Source organism: Malurus melanocephalus, unplaced genomic scaffold (genome assembly GCF_030028575.1).
Source record: "Malurus melanocephalus ecotype Western Australia unplaced genomic scaffold, MMel_1.1 scaffold_328, whole genome shotgun sequence".
Classification (NCBI taxonomy): Eukaryota; Metazoa; Chordata; class Aves; order Passeriformes; family Maluridae; genus Malurus; species Malurus melanocephalus.
In genome coordinates, this window is record NW_026623560.1 from 719,790 (window position 1) to 734,995 (window position 15,206).

General features: G+C 50.7%; 1 protein-coding gene across 1 annotated transcript in view; it reads left to right on the forward strand.

The window, feature by feature from the left end:
- Positions 1 to 9,183: 9,183 nt before the first annotated feature.
- Positions 9,184 to 15,206, forward strand: part of ZIC4 (Zic family member 4) — a 9,134-nt gene continuing 3,111 nt past the window's right edge. Inside the window, exons 1-2 of the mRNA XM_057377850.1 lie at positions 9,184 to 10,390; positions 14,830 to 15,201. Of these exons, the coding sequence (XP_057233833.1) occupies positions 9,184 to 10,390; positions 14,830 to 15,201 (1,579 nt within the window). The remainder of the gene's footprint in view (positions 10,391 to 14,829; positions 15,202 to 15,206) is intronic.

The window sequence follows — 15,206 nt, forward strand, 5'->3', positions numbered from 1 at the left end:
TTTTTTTTTTTTTTTTTTTTTTTTTTTGTAAAAATCTATTTTGAATCCTCGATAGGAGCAATGTAAATTTTCTGACATTCAAACCTTTTCTAGTTCACAAATCAGTCACCCTTGTCACAGTTATTGAAATTCCTCCACTTGCCACACCAGGACGGTGGAAAAAGCAGGCGGTGTCTTTGTTGCTGACCAGGCTTTTGATCGCCAGRGAAAATTTACTTACCTTCAGATGAGTGAGCAGAAAAAGAAATAACACTCCCTTTGATTTAGTTAGAAAAATGCAGACATTTGGATTCAGTGCAAACATACAACACTTGGTTGTTTTCTAGATGCAACCCTCGATTAACCTGTCTTTCCCCAGCTCAAAGTCTATTGAAAAACTGTGGATAGTTCTTTTTTGTTCCCGCTACAAAGAGCCATTGACTATATATTAAAATGATTGTTGAAAGGTATAAGTATGGTATTTAAAAGCAGAAAACCTTTGTGGCTTAATCAATTAAGCTAAGCAACATTTGTACAATATTTTAAACGATGCTTCGGCTCTTAGGAAAAAAAGAAGACCTCAAGAAACTTTAAAATATAGACGTCTTTGTGCGTGTATGTATAGATACAGTTACGTATGTGCCCATGAGTGTACATATATAAAACTGGCAAATTATTTATTTACTCAGTCGCCTGCATATTCATTAGCTCTAATTATTTTCTAGTAACGAAAACACCAAAAGCTCTCTAAGAATCTGACTCCTTATATTTCGCCTTTGTTCAGCCCTGCACTTGCCTCCTCCGCCGCTCAATCCGAGCCCCTCCAATTCCTAGTACCAAACAAAGAAACTTTAAACTCATCCTCTCTAATTAAAGCCGCTGCTAAGCAATCTGCAGCGCAGGTATTGGGGAGTCGGACCAGCAGCGCTGCTCCGCGAATTCTTCTCGGGTGAGAATTACCTCAATTTGAGAGGTGTAAAATGGCCATTGCGCCTAGAAAACAAACAAACAAACATCAACGACCATAAATAAACTTTGATACGCCTTGATGGAATGTTTCGCTGCAGTTTATCTGCAGACGCAGTGTGYCTGTGTTCGGTGCATGGAGATAGCTTTCAAAGCAGATCTATTATGTAATTTTCCTTGGATCTTGAGAGGCTTTAYAGGGTTTGGTAGGGTTTGGGGTTTTTTTTTTTAGAATAGTGGTGAGCTGAATCTACACGCTTGCGTTTATTCTACAAAATCTACTTGATGAAATTGCAATAGCTTATAGCAACAGGTATACCCGCTCTAGGGAGCGCCTGGGTGTGGACACAGTCTTAAGGCGGGTATCTCACTACTTTCTGTATTTGATGCCAAAATTAAGCGAAGGACAGAGTTGTTTGCCTTATTATGAAGTCTGCTGGGCGATGGCATTCGGAGAGCTAGAAAGTTAGGTAGTTCAGTGCTAGCCTGCCTCCCAGTGCAAGGGGAAAACAGTGATCATTTCAGGTCGGTGCAAAATATACGAGAAGGCAGACGAGGAGGTATTTTTAGGAAGTGTATCTAAATATACAGTGTAAGAGTGAATGTAAAAAAAAAAAAATGTTGTGGGTTGTAGAAGTTATCAAGTGGGATTTGCGGTGCGCTCTCTGCAGGAAACGAAAGCTGCTCCAGTTCAAAGCCACATGCACCAACGTGACATATAAGCCATTAAAATATCATCCTGACGGCTCATTTCTGCTTCATCATACATTCCCTAACTGCTTCCAGAAAGCAAGAAAAGAAGAAATGAAGGATGACCGCCTCGATGGAAGCGCCAAAGAGGTGCTGGGTTCTTAGGGGGGGGTTATTGTTTTCTTCTTTCATTCTTTCTTTCTTTTCCCTTCCCCTCCACCCCCACTTTTATTTTTGCCAGTTCAGAAATGAGGGGAAAGCTTCAACAGGTCGCAGGGGTAAGTGCCTGGGAGTAGGGGGTGCCTGTGCAGTCCGGGCAGCTGGCTAGCCCCCACTGCCTGCCCYAAGGGCTGAACGAGAGCTCCCTGTCGTCGGGGGGAGTCGGCGGGAGGAGGCTTGGCCACCCCGGGAAGAAGGGCTGGAACCCTGCGGTGCGGGGGGGGAGCAGCGCCTCGGCTGCCCCCCGCCCACGTGGGGCAGGGTCCCGGCAGCACCTCGGCGGGCGGGGGTGGGCGGAGGGCCAAGAGTCCGGGAGCCATCGGGGGGGGGGGGGGGGGGGTCCGGCACCCTCTGTCGGACGCCGGGAGCCGCGCCCGCCCCGCTGAATGCAAAGATGGACCTCGGACACACATTGCTGGAAGTCCGCGCGATGTAGGGCGGCGGAGGTCCGCGGAACAGGGCTGCGGGGTGCACGGAGCGGGGCGGAGGCGCTCCCGACCTGCACAGCGGCCAGGCTCGATTCGGACGGGCAAGCACCGGGACCAGACGGGTCCTGCGGCCGCCTAGGCAGGGCCAAGGGCCCGGGGCGGCGTGCAGAGGGGAACGAGCGCTGACAATGGTGAGCCCCGTGGGGAGGCGTCCCGGGGGACGCGCTCCCCGCCCAAAACCTCGCCCACCGCCTCGTCCGGTGCCACGGGGGCGCTCCGGGGGACCCGGCGCTTCGGCACCGCACGCCCTTCTTTATAGGCGGGTGCGGGTGGGACGGAGCCCAGGAGCTCGGCCGGCCCCCTCCGGCCTCTCCCCGCCTCCCCGCAGGCAGAGCCGGGGGGGCTGCTCAGGGAACTGGGTGCTGCCGCCAACTTCGCGTAGAGCCCGGGGAGGGGCTGCGACCCTGGACCCGGCCCCGTGGGGCCGTCCCGTGTCTGGAGCCGCCTGGGGAAGGGGAGATGCTCCCAAATCCCTGCCCAGGGCGATATATCCGAAGGTGACCTCTGACCCGAGCCCAACTCAGTGTGCCAGCCCCGGGCACGGGCACAGCGCCGACCGATGGGAACTGGCGTGGGCTTCCCGCCGACCCCTTTCCTATCACTCCTTTGTCACGCACGRTCCCTCAGTCCAGGGGAGCCCAGCCGGTTGGTCGGGCTTGTCTCGGGGCTCGCTCCACGAGGAGACGAGGAACTTTATTCTGCATCAAGCCCTTCCCGGGGAACGCTCCCTCCGCCCTGCGCTGCCGCGGAAAGTACAGGTTGCGTGACAAGCCGGYGGCGGCGGGGCACACGCCATCGCCGCTGCCGCCCACTCGGTCTGATTCACAATCCCGCCCGGGGCCGCCGGGATCCCGCGGGGCGGCGGCYGCTCCGGCCCCGCTCAGCCGCGCACCTTCGGCCCGGAGCGGGAGCGTTTGGGGAACGGGGGCGGGGCGGGTCCCATCGTAGCCCCAGCACGACACCGGGGGGGAACTGGTACCCCGGGCTAGCGCCCGATATCCCAACAGTCTGGGCGAGGGGACGTCCTCACCCTCCTGCTCCGCCGGAGGCACAGGGCKGATGAGAAAAGCGTGAGAGGTCGAGCCACAGTTTTAGCCAATATTTACTCTGAAATGCAGAACGGTTTTGCCTTCCTTTTTGTCATCTGGTAACCATTTGAAATATTAAATGCAGCGTGTTTTTTTTGTTTCGGGTTTTGGTTTTTTTGTTGTTGGGTGGTTTTATTTGGGGTTTTTTTTTTGGTCCGGTTTCAACAAGTTTTGGCGAACGATTGGGAAACTGAGCACTCATCCAGCCTCCCATACTAACCAATAACGCACAGCTCCTGCAAACCTCTCACTAGTGGGGCAATGTTGGCTGCTCTGACTTGAAAAAAGTGCGAGGATGAATGGAAGTTGACTAGGAATTTTAATTCCTAATGGATTTCTAAAGTTTTGGCACTAATTTTCATCACGGCAGTGAAAATAGTGARGACATAAAATTATTTATGAAAGCTTGTGACTATGAAACAATTATGAAGTTTCATAATTAATATCATCAAGTGTTTGTCTTTGCATAGATTTTTGTTTACTCGCTCTGGAATCCCTATAATATTACTAGCAAGAGAAATAATAACAATAATAATAATAATAATAATAATAATAATAATAATAATAATAACAATAATAATATTGTCGTTTTAAGTAACTGGTTCCAGACTTTTAGTGTGGTTTTCTGTATTGAAAAAAAAAATTAAAAAAGAACAATAAAACCCTAAAAACCAAACCCTGAGAATTTCAAAGATATATGCAAAAATTGAGACTCAGACCTCAAATCTGCACTTAGAGCTATTGCTGCCGCTCAAAGCAAGCTGTGTAAAGTTCTGCCTGTAGCAGTGGCAGTGCTCTGCCTTACAGAGAGCAAAGAGCAAGCTGAAAATTATAGGCAGGGAGAAGTGCCAGAGTGGTACTGTACTAATCCTTGCTGAGACAACAACTTGTGTTGGAGGCTCGCAGAGAGTCCGGAATTTAATTTCGGGACGGAAGGATCTGTAAACAATATAGCCGAGTGGGTAAAAACCTGCCTTACAATAGCCTGCCAGAAGGTGAATGTCAGATCAAAGGAGAACTGAAAAGATGGCCTTTCATATTTTTTTTTCCCTAAATCAGCCATGGAAACTTCATGACTCCATAAAACATGTGCTGCTTTGCTGGGGAGACAGCCTCCAGTTTCCCCTCGGAGAAAGCTTCTCTTCCCCTCTCATTGCCTAACTTGTACTTTGGTTTGGTTTTATGGGCTGTTTTGGGGTTGGKTTTTTTTCCCCCTTTTCTTTTTGGATCCATGTTGTCCAACACATAGAGCGCCTTACTCATTTCATATCATACACAAATAGTTTTGCTCTTAACTTTCCACCTCTCTCCCCAAACAGGAACAAAGTCAAGAAATGAGGCACAAGACTCCCCTTGTAATGAGGAAAAGAAAACGACTTTACAAAAACATCCTGGAAAAGTCAAGTAAGTTAAAATATGTCCTTTTTACAGTTCAAAGGAGAGTGTATTTTTTTCAGCTTAGTGTTTAACGTACTTGCATAAACACAAATCAGCGACAGAACACCCCACCAGCAGCTGCCTAATCCTGCTCAATGCCTATTCATTTGGAGGTTCTAGAATTAATATTTGACGACTCTCTCATTGAAACAACAACCCCTGACCCCATGTGATTGCACTGTCACATTATTCTATGACATATTCATCTTGAATTCATTTACGGACGATTTGATTGGAATGAGGTTTGACATGTATTGGATCCTATTAAAGAAGAAGACTTTGATCTTGTTGATGGGGTTTACATGATATGTATCATCTTTACCAGGGATACCAGGCTTCCACAATGTGGTGTCTAAGTAGTTAGTGACTGACAGCTTATCTGACAGGAATACCTTAATCTTGAGGTCCTGAATGAAATATTCTATTTAAAATAAGCATATGATTTGCTTGTCCTAGGGTAGCTCTAGGTCACAAAATGTGAGAGGCAAACCTAGGCACAAACCGTTGCTTGCCTGGTAGCTGACTTCCCATTGTTCGGGAACCCTGAAATAAGGAAGTCCCCGTAAGTGGGAATGGGGCGAGGGAATAAAAGCAAAGGTAGAGTGTGCTCTCGAGCTACTCGGTACCCTCTCTTCCCTGAGGTGAAGCTGGGATTACTGAAAAGCTTTCTTGAACCACCTCTTCCTAACCAGCAGTGCCTTCTGCCGGGGCAGGCAGGGACTTGGGCTCAGGTCCTGCGTCTGCTTCCCTCATCCCTCCCTCCCAAAGCGAGTTTAAGGGATAAGGAATTGTGACTTCTCGGTCCTCTCTGTTTCTACTCCTTGCGGTTTTTCCTTTTCTCACAGTAAAGATAAGGGATTTTTTTAATGAATCCCTTCCCTTCCTCTCGTTCGGGTTTTGAAGCCTAAAAAAGTAATTCCCGAAGGCTGTCTGAAGTATTCAGAGCACCCCAGCCCAGCCCAACCCTCGTGCACCGGCTGGATATTTTCTAGCTGTCACGTGGGAAGTTTCCACCGAGACGGAAGTGGGAGAACATGGGGTGGATGAAGKTCAAATTTTGCTCTCTCCAATGTTTTCCGAGGGCAGGAGATGCGCCTTGAGCTGAGCACGATTACAAGGGGGCTCTGCTTTCGAAACAACGTTAGAATTAGCGACGAGCATCTTGATGTTTAGGTAGATTACCGAAAAAACAAGGCTAAGGGAAAGCCGATGAGCAGCTGGGGCTGTTCCCACCCCGCAAAAGGACGGGCAGCCGGTTTCACACSGCAGGCCTCGGCAGCCCGGCGGGGCGGGGGTGCGTGCGGGCAGAGGCCGGAGGGGCTGGGGCTGCGGGGCCCGAGCTGCGGGCAGGCGGAGCTCCGGGCTCCCCATGGCAGAGAGGAAAGCAGTGRGGACAGCTCAGGGTGTCACCCAGGGCACAGCACCTACATGCGGGGCTCCTGCCTTACCCCGGAGAGCCCCGGCCAGCCTCTTCCCTGAGAGCCGGTTCAGGGGCCGGAGAAGTGCTTGTGACTCGTCTTTACAACATTAGAACAGCCCTCCAGGTCGGGTTAGCTTTGGGGCCAGGGGCTGGGGATAGGGTCGCAGACACAGCAACCACAGGAAAATCTGCATTCCGGATCAAGCTGCCACTCGGCCCTGCAGACTCTGATGTTGACACATTTGAAAGTTTGCCGAGAGCCCGGAGTGCCTGGTCAATCAGGKCTCAGGCCGCTGCCATATCTCGAGTGGCATCAGTATGAGCTCGAGCTGCCATAGGGCTGCATAGATAGGCGTTCAAGTTTTCTGAACATTGTGGGAGATGTTCAGAACCCGTCCGGGTCTGGCCCGCTTCCCTCCTCTTCCCCGTTTCTCCGCCTCCCCGCAGTCATGTGGCGGCTCCCCCACACACACAACCGGGGCTCACACCCAACTTCACCTAACACCGAGGGCCAGGTTCTCCTGCACTGCCTGGGAAAGGGTGTGAGAGACAGCCCTGAGTGAGGGCCAAGCTGAGAGCCATGAATATCTGGCAAGAAATCATCACAACATTTGAAATGAACTTAGGGCAAACTGGTTATGACATTTTTTTTTTTAATTGACAAACTGTTCCAGATGTTTTCTCCCTTGACTGAGAAGTGTCAGAATTGATGGATAACAAGCATGTAGAGATGCAGTGTTTTAAGGAGGTATGAGGAAAGCAGCTTTATTTGGGATTCACAGTCTCAGTACATTTATAAGTAACAGATTCATACTTCTTAACATACATCTCTTCTGTGCACTCCTGTTGAGATGGTCCTGAATAGGATTGTCAAATCCATTTCGTAGAGCAAGTAGACTTGAAAGTTGAGATATTGTGAGGATGGTGTCTGGTTTAAAATGCCTACACAAACATGTTATGTAAGGTTGGGGAGCTAATTGCATCATTTGTCACTTTTCATCATCTCCACTCAGAAGGATGTTCGCAAGGATGTATCTATAGATACCTACCTAAGTATCAGCCTTGTGTTACAGTGRAAGTGTGATAAATGCAAGCACAGACAAAATACGTAATTGCAACTAGCCCAGAATAAGTGAAGCTGTGACAAAAAATGTCCCCTATGTATGTCCTGAACTTTAATTTTGCGGTTTCAAACTTTTGGCTGGTAGCTTCTGTTATGAAAGTAGCTGGGTTGACATTGCCAAACATGTTCTTGTTTTACTACTTCATCTAAAGCCTATYGATGGCCAACAGTGTAAAATTCTTATGAAAATGCAAAATTCTATGCTGGGAGCTTTACCTGACATGCATCTGGTAAAGAATCCACTGGCAAGTTAAGAGCAAGTCAATTATTACAATGATGAGAGTTTGACAGGCTGGATGGTGAATTAATCATTGCTTTATTTCATTGGACTGTGAGGTTTTTGTGTCAGGATCCAAGTACTGGTAATACGATGGGTAGATATTTAAAGATGTGTTTTTCTTTCTTGGAGCAGAAGATTCTTTTCCCATGTTTAATTTACTTTTTTAAGTTCACAATCTCCTTCTTAAAAACTTAAGCAGATGCTTCCTCCTGTGCTGAAGCCCTAAGCTTTTCTAAACCTGTAAGGCCTCAGTGTATCCAGCTGAAGCCCAAACCTACACTTTCATTACTAGCACGCAATCCCTGTGGACCATGTTATTTCCTTTAGGTGAGAATCATCAGAACCCGTTATGAATGTTTGCCAAAACTTTTCCTTCAAGCCAAGGACGGGGATTTTACGTGGAACTACCTTGTAAGTGTATGTGAGAGAAAGTGAAAGAGGGAAAGGGAGARACTCCCTCTTCTGGGTTAAAATTCAGATTCAGCCTTAAAATCACGACTTCTCGCATTGCTCCGGYGGCCAGATAACTGCTAAAACTTTTTAGAGGAGGAGGAAGAGGATGGGGAATCTCCCAGGGTTTCTTTGTCCGGGCTCAGGGACCGGGGCGGTAGATAGCCCGATCCCCGGGCCGAACACGCCCGGCCAGCGAGCGGTCGGTGCGGCTCCGGCCGCGGCTTCTGCCGGGCAGGGACCCTCTGCCAGCGCTGGCAACAAGTGCCAAGGACCGCCGGCAGGAGCCGACTCCCGCTGCTCGGGCCGGGCGGCACGGATCGGCGGGGCTCTCTCGGGGGAGAACCCCGCCGCTGCCCCSTGTCTCAGGGGTGGGCAGCGGGAACCGACAGAGGCGAGGGCGGGAGGCCGGGGCGCTGTCCTCGACTCCCGCAGAGGCTTTGTTCCGCGGCCGCAGGCGAGAGCCCGGCCGTGACCGGCCCCAGGCGGGCCCCGGGCAGAGCTGTGCCATGCCGAGCGATCCCGGGCCAGGCCATGCCGAGCTGTGCCATGCCGGGCCGTGCCGAGCGATCCCGGGCCGGGCCGCTGAGGGAGCGGCGGCAGCGCATGCGCGGCCCGTCCCCGCGCGCGCCCCACGCCACACCGGAGCTCTCCGTTTCGGGCGGCGGCGGGACCTGTCAGCGGTGACGTCACGGCGGCGGCAGCCAATGGGCGGGCGGGCGATTGTGTGGCCTGCGGGGCAGCGGCGCGGCCGGAGCGCGGCCCGTCCGGTCCCGCCACGCCGTGAGGGCCTCCCGGCCCCGGGCAGGACGGGCCGCGCCGCGCCACCTCCCCGGCCAGCGCCAAAGCCGCCCGCCGGCCCGCCCGCTGGCACAGCCGCCCGTGCGTCCCGCAGCCGGGGCAGCGGCACCGCGAAAATTTTAAATTTTGAGAAAAAAAAAAAAAAAAAGAAGAAAAGAAAGTTGTTTCCCCCCTTCCCCCCTCCCCGCCGCCCTGTGTCTCTCTCCTCCCGCTGTCAGGTGACTTTTTAGCGTTAGAAGCTAATGAGCGTGGATGCTCTGGGGGTCCCAGTGATGGACCCTGCTGCTCTCTCCRGGCGGAACACGGCGCTGAGATTAGTAGGCTTGGCGGGGGCTCCTCGCCACCATCGCCACCCCACTCAGAGCGTGACAGGTTTCCCGGGCTTCGCCGGGCACCCCCTCACCACGGCGCCCACGCAGCCGGGGGAACATGCCGCCGAGTCCCGCCTCGGGCCGCAGCAGCTCCGGCCAGAACACATGGGGCACCGCCACCCTCCTCCTCCTCATCCTCCTCCTCAGCATTACCCCGCGGCCCTTAAGATCAGCCCTGCCCCTCATCCCCACCACCAGCTCCACCATCACCACCACCATCATCATCATCATCACCATCATCATATGGCAGGCCAAGCCGAGGTGGTCTCTAGTCAAACGGCAGCGTTTGGCCCGGCGCAGTCAGCAGCAGCCCCTTACCCTGTCTCTCACCCAGCGCAGGCTCTGRCAGCAGGTAGGGGCTTCTTCGTACGCACAGACCTGCCGGCCCCACTCATGCCAGGGCTGACCGAGCAGCACCCCGCTGCAAGTTCTCACCACGGACTGTTTGTCTCAACAACAGGTAGCTACCCTGGACACCATGGTCACCACCACCACCACTCAGAAGCTGGGAATCCCTCTCTGTTCACTGGACTCCAGGAGCAGCCTCCCCATGCAGCTCCAGGTGGCCATCTAAACGGACAGCTCAGACTGGGGTTACCTGGAGAAATGTACGCCAGGTCTGAACATTTCACTCAAGTACCAGCCTCCAGGACAGATCATTTTGCTGCTTCTTCGCTTCATAACTACGGTGGTATGAATCTGAACGTGAACCTGGCTCCACACCACGGCCCGGGTGCCTTCTTTCGTTACATGAGGCAGCCCATCAAACAGGAACTCATCTGTAAGTGGATTGAGTTGGACCAGACTCCCAAAAAATTATGCTCGAAAACTTTCAGCACGATGCAYGAGCTGGTGACTCACGTCACGGTGGAGCACGTTGGAGGACCCGAGCAGTCCAATCACATATGTTTCTGGGAAGAGTGTCCAAGAGAAGGGAAACCTTTCAAGGCCAAATATAAACTTGTAAATCACATCAGAGTCCACACAGGTGAAAAACCTTTCCCCTGCCCTTTTCCAGGCTGTGGGAAAGTGTTTGCCAGATCAGAGAATCTCAAAATACACAAAAGAACTCATACAGGTCAGTATGTAAAGCTCTCTTTACTCTCTCTGTTGTTCAGCATACTGGTTTGTTTTTGGGTTGGGGGTGGGGTTTTTTGTTTGTTTTTTGGGGGGGGGTTTGTTGTTTTTTTTAATTAATGTATCCTTTGAGTTGTTATTGAATGCACGCCAAGTACTTCTGAAAAATAAATTCTCATATTTCTTTGCTTCGTTACCGTTTGGAGAAGGGGGAGAAAAGGGGGGTAAGGGGAGAGGGACAGCAGATCTCAGAAATCTCTTTCATATTTTTTTCTGGTTTTGCGGAGAGGCTGCTGTAATGTTTACGTGGGTAGGTCTGTGTAAATATCGAGTGATACAGCTACTATCTCTAATAATTCACACAGGCGAAGATTTTTTTTCGATTTAAAGTAGTTGGGAGAAAAAAATTAAATCATTGTGCAAGCTTACAAATTAAAAGTGAACAATGGAACTTACAACTTGTCTAGTCAGTTTTGACTGATGTCGCTGAGATGCTGCTGCTCGAACATTGTGAGAATAACACAGCTGCGACCTTTTCGTTCAACAGTTCTGTTTTGGGCAGAGGGAGTTTCAAATGTTTGATCTGAATAACACTGACATTTTTAATGAGCATTGCCTTCCAACGACTTTCTGCATTCGCAAATATGGGGAGCTGCAAGTTCTGATTCTCATGGGGGGGGAGGAAGAAAAAGAAAGAAAAGAAACCCTGGTATTGTTTCGGCCTGTACATTTTGAAATGTCATTTGCAGATCTGTTAAGAGAAATTGGGACATGTGTCAGAAACATCTGTTAGTTCTAGTTAACAGAAAATAAAGTAACACGATGGACGATCTTGCAAAACTACGTTTGAACTCTTCCGGCCAGGAAAGCATTTATAATTAATGAAATTGCACGTAGAAAGTTTTCACACTTCCAGGAGCAGCTTGTGAAGTTGTATTAATTAGTTTAGCAGCCGGTGTTTGTAGTCTGTAGCGCTGGGCTGTCTTTTTTTTTTTTTTTTTTTTTTTTTTCCTCCTCTAAAGAAGAAGATAAGAAATAAGCCCTTTTTGGAAAATTTAATCTGTTCCAGTGTAGGGTTTTCCACCTCCCACCCCCTTCTGTACAGCCTTATGCACTGCGAGGGAAACTACATAATCCTATTGTAAGATCTGCTTACAGCCAAACGATTTTTTTCGCCTTCCAGTTCATAAAACTCCCCTTCCCCCATGCTCGGTGCAGGGCTTGACCTTCCAGGAGTTGCATTTTTTATGATAGAGCGCGACGTGATATAATATGCAGAACATACACTAATTTCGTATCGCTAGCGTCTAAACATAGCACTGAGATTTTACAGCGACCGTCACTCGTCACCTCATTATTTTTCCATCGCTCTGTGAGGAGCAAGTCTGTGCATGGGGCGGGGGGGTGGGGGGAGGAGATGGACGACAGCATAGTTGTGTTCCTCGGCTGCCTTCTTGGCCCCCTTTTTCCTCGAAAAAGGGGTATCCCCGGGTCACGCAACTTGTATCCCAGCCAGCTCCTTGTKGGATCAGCACAGGTACAGCCATTAACCGGGAGAGCTCATCTCTTAATGACAGTGTTTTTCTTAAGTAAACAAACTTTTACTGCTCTTTAACGGCCTCACTGTTTGAAGTCTCTGAAGCAGAAAATGGTTAAATTCTTGGGAAAACTGACCTACATCGGAGATGCAGGTTCAGGGCAAACCCGAGAGCGGAGATTTGCGTTTATTAAACACCATTCGGCGCGTCTGTACTTTTGGCTTTAACTTTCTCGGTGATTAATTGCTGTATTGTGCAAACTCCTGCAGGGCCTTTATGGTTCCACCGTTTCTATTAAACACCCAGAAGTTGTCAAAAAAGCAATGTTTCTGAAACCCTAATAGAACTCACTACGAATTATTCATGAAGACAGTTCTAGATTCAACAGGAAAATTATTGCCTCYTTAAATATTAATGACTTCTGATTTCTCCGAGGCTGGGGAGGAGGCAGAGGGATATCTGGCGATGTACGAGTTTTCCAGGTTGGAGGATAAGGCCGTTAAGGCGGCGGCAACGGGACGAGCAGCACGGGCTGGGATCACTTCAGCGCCTTCCCAGAGGGCCAGGAACAATAGTGCGAGGCGTGGGACGGAGCCCCGCTCCCTCCCTGCGGCCCCCGCCCGCCCGCGCCGCGCCCGCAGCCCGGGAGCCGCCAGCTCCGGCTTCCCCCCACCACCACTCACCCGGAGAAGTTGGTAAATACCTTAATCCACTCCCGGAGACGGGGGATTATGCCACAAATTCCAAGATGAATTTCACTGAACACTTTTGCCCAGCTACAAGTGTGGGGGTAAAATGGCGGTTGAGTCTCCATCTCCCGCGGAACTTTGTGCGTGGCTGCGGCTCCGTGCCCGGGCTGCGGCAGCCGGGACCTGTGCAGTGTCCTCTCCCTGCCGGGCAGGGATTTCCGCGTAAGAAAACCTGCTCTCGCGAAAGGAATACTTGCAAATGGCTCGGATGGCTCCTCTTTATTGAGGCGTTCAGGGAATGCAACCCGGGCAGCTGAGAATATGCTGCCCTCTTCCCACTTGAATCCCGGCTGCACGGACGAACCTTTCAGTGGCTCTTTCAGGGGGTTAAGCGAAGTTGAACATTTTTCAACTCGGCAAAGCGCAGTGCGGCGCAGCCCGCTTTTACCTGAATGGWACTCACTTTGCACAAGCAGAGTGCTTACGAGGATGGCTTTCCCTAGGGTCTCCTAACTTACTGCTTGCTTGTACTACACTAATATCCTTGATTTGTTGTCTCAACTTAGATGCTGAAGGTCAAATTATTTCCTTACGTGGAACTCTAATTAGATTATAGGCGGGCGTGTGTCCATGCATATGCACCGCTGTATGTCGACAGTATTTGGTTACAGAATCCGCATCGTTTTGTGACAGACCTTATTTTTAACCTCTTCCCTCCCTTCCTTCCAACGCCAGGTATTTACCCATCCTCTGAGTAAATGTTAGCGATGCAGRATGTTAGTGCTCCTCACTGACTATTACAGTGCCGAAAGGACATACTTTAAACGCGGAGCCATGAGCCTTTCCCACCCACCTTGCATAAAGTGCATTCATGTGAAATATTTGGAATGCCTTCCTTTATTTGCCTCTGCTCGCAGCCGAGCCCGATGTAGGCTGAGYCTCTCCTAAATTTAATAATGACGATTTGAGAGGGGGAAAAAAATAAAAACGACAGCCACAAATGAACAACCCAAGAAATTTAAAAAATCAAACCAAAACAAACACACAAAACCAAATATTGGAAGCTCTTTCAACCACATACGCCATGATGGTGAACACAGTTGCTTTGTTTGCACTTCACGTTAAGGTTGGGCCATGTATTTTTTGTGGAGTATTTTCTCTCCGCCCTGATACTTTTTGACTTTTGACAGATAAGGAGGTTATTTCCATAGTCGGTTGGTACAGGACCTGGGTACCCCTTGGCAAGCAGGGTTTTGCAGTTTGCTATTGTCAGAGACAATAATGCCGTCAGCATTTCATCCTGAAGCTGACTGTGGCGTGTTTCCTTGAAAACCTCCTGTATATCGTGTACTATGCCAGGCCCACACGATTCAAGGTTAAACTTTCACACGACTCCAGCAACACGATTGTATTTCTACTACGTGTAACATCACTTATTATATGACCAGACAAATTAATCCCGATTGCAATTTCTTCAATGGCTGTATAGATTGAAATGAAAGGGGAATCCTACCCTCGTGACAATGCCATGCAATGGCCTAGTCATCCTTCTGCTGAATTTTTATCGTTTTGCCCCCACAATCACTGTCTTTCCGAAATATTTTGTGTTTTAACACACGGTGTCAGCAAGCTGGGGAGGGGGAAAAGGAAAGGAAAGTGGATCTTCAATAGCATTGTAATCAGTGCAAGTATGAAGTGGATGAAATATGATCTACCCAGGTTATGAAAAATATTTCCACGTCCACCTGGGGGACTGTGAGAAATGTATTTAACGTAAAAGCGTTCGAAGGGATAAATCACTGACCGCTCTTTCTGCAGGACTTCGGAGTCTGCGGGGACAGCRCACGTTTGCTAGGAACAAGCAGTTCTCCTCTAAGTTTTCCTTGTTTCAGAGCTTTCTCTTTTGTACAAACCCCCACGATGACATGYACACAGAGCAGGGGAAAGAGAAGGAGAAGCTGGCCGGGCAGGGCGCTCTGCGTGCGGAGACGGCCGCGCATCCGGGTGGGCACGGAGCAGCGGCTCCGAGGGATGCTCGGCGGGCCGGCGGGRAAGGGCAGGGCTAGAGAGAGGAGCTGCCGCGGGGAGAGGAGCCGTGTCAGGGCCGGAGAGAGGGGTCCGGGGAGAATGTGGGCCGGGGGGGGTGCCGGGATGCGCTGCTCCCGGCCCCGCCGCCGCCGCTAATGGCTGTGCTCGCCCATTGCCTCCTGCAGGGGAGAAGCCGTTCAAATGTGAATTCGAGGGCTGTGACAGGCGCTTCGCCAACAGCAGCGACAGGAAGAAGCACTCGCATGTCCACACCAGCGACAAGCCCTACAACTGCAAAGTGAGAGGCTGCGACAAGTCCTACACCCACCCCAGCTCCCTGAGAAAACACATGAAAGTGCACTGCAAATCCCCTCCTCCCAGCTCCGGCTACGAGTCCTCCACGCCCTCCTTGGTGTCCCCCTCCTCGGACTCCGGCCGGGAACCCCCCGCCTCCTGCTCCCACGCTGAGCCCTCCGCGCCCGCGCAGCCCGCCGCCAACCTGAGCGAATGGTACGTGTGTCAAGGCGCGGGGCCCCGCGGCCCCCCCGGGCCCCCCGGCGCC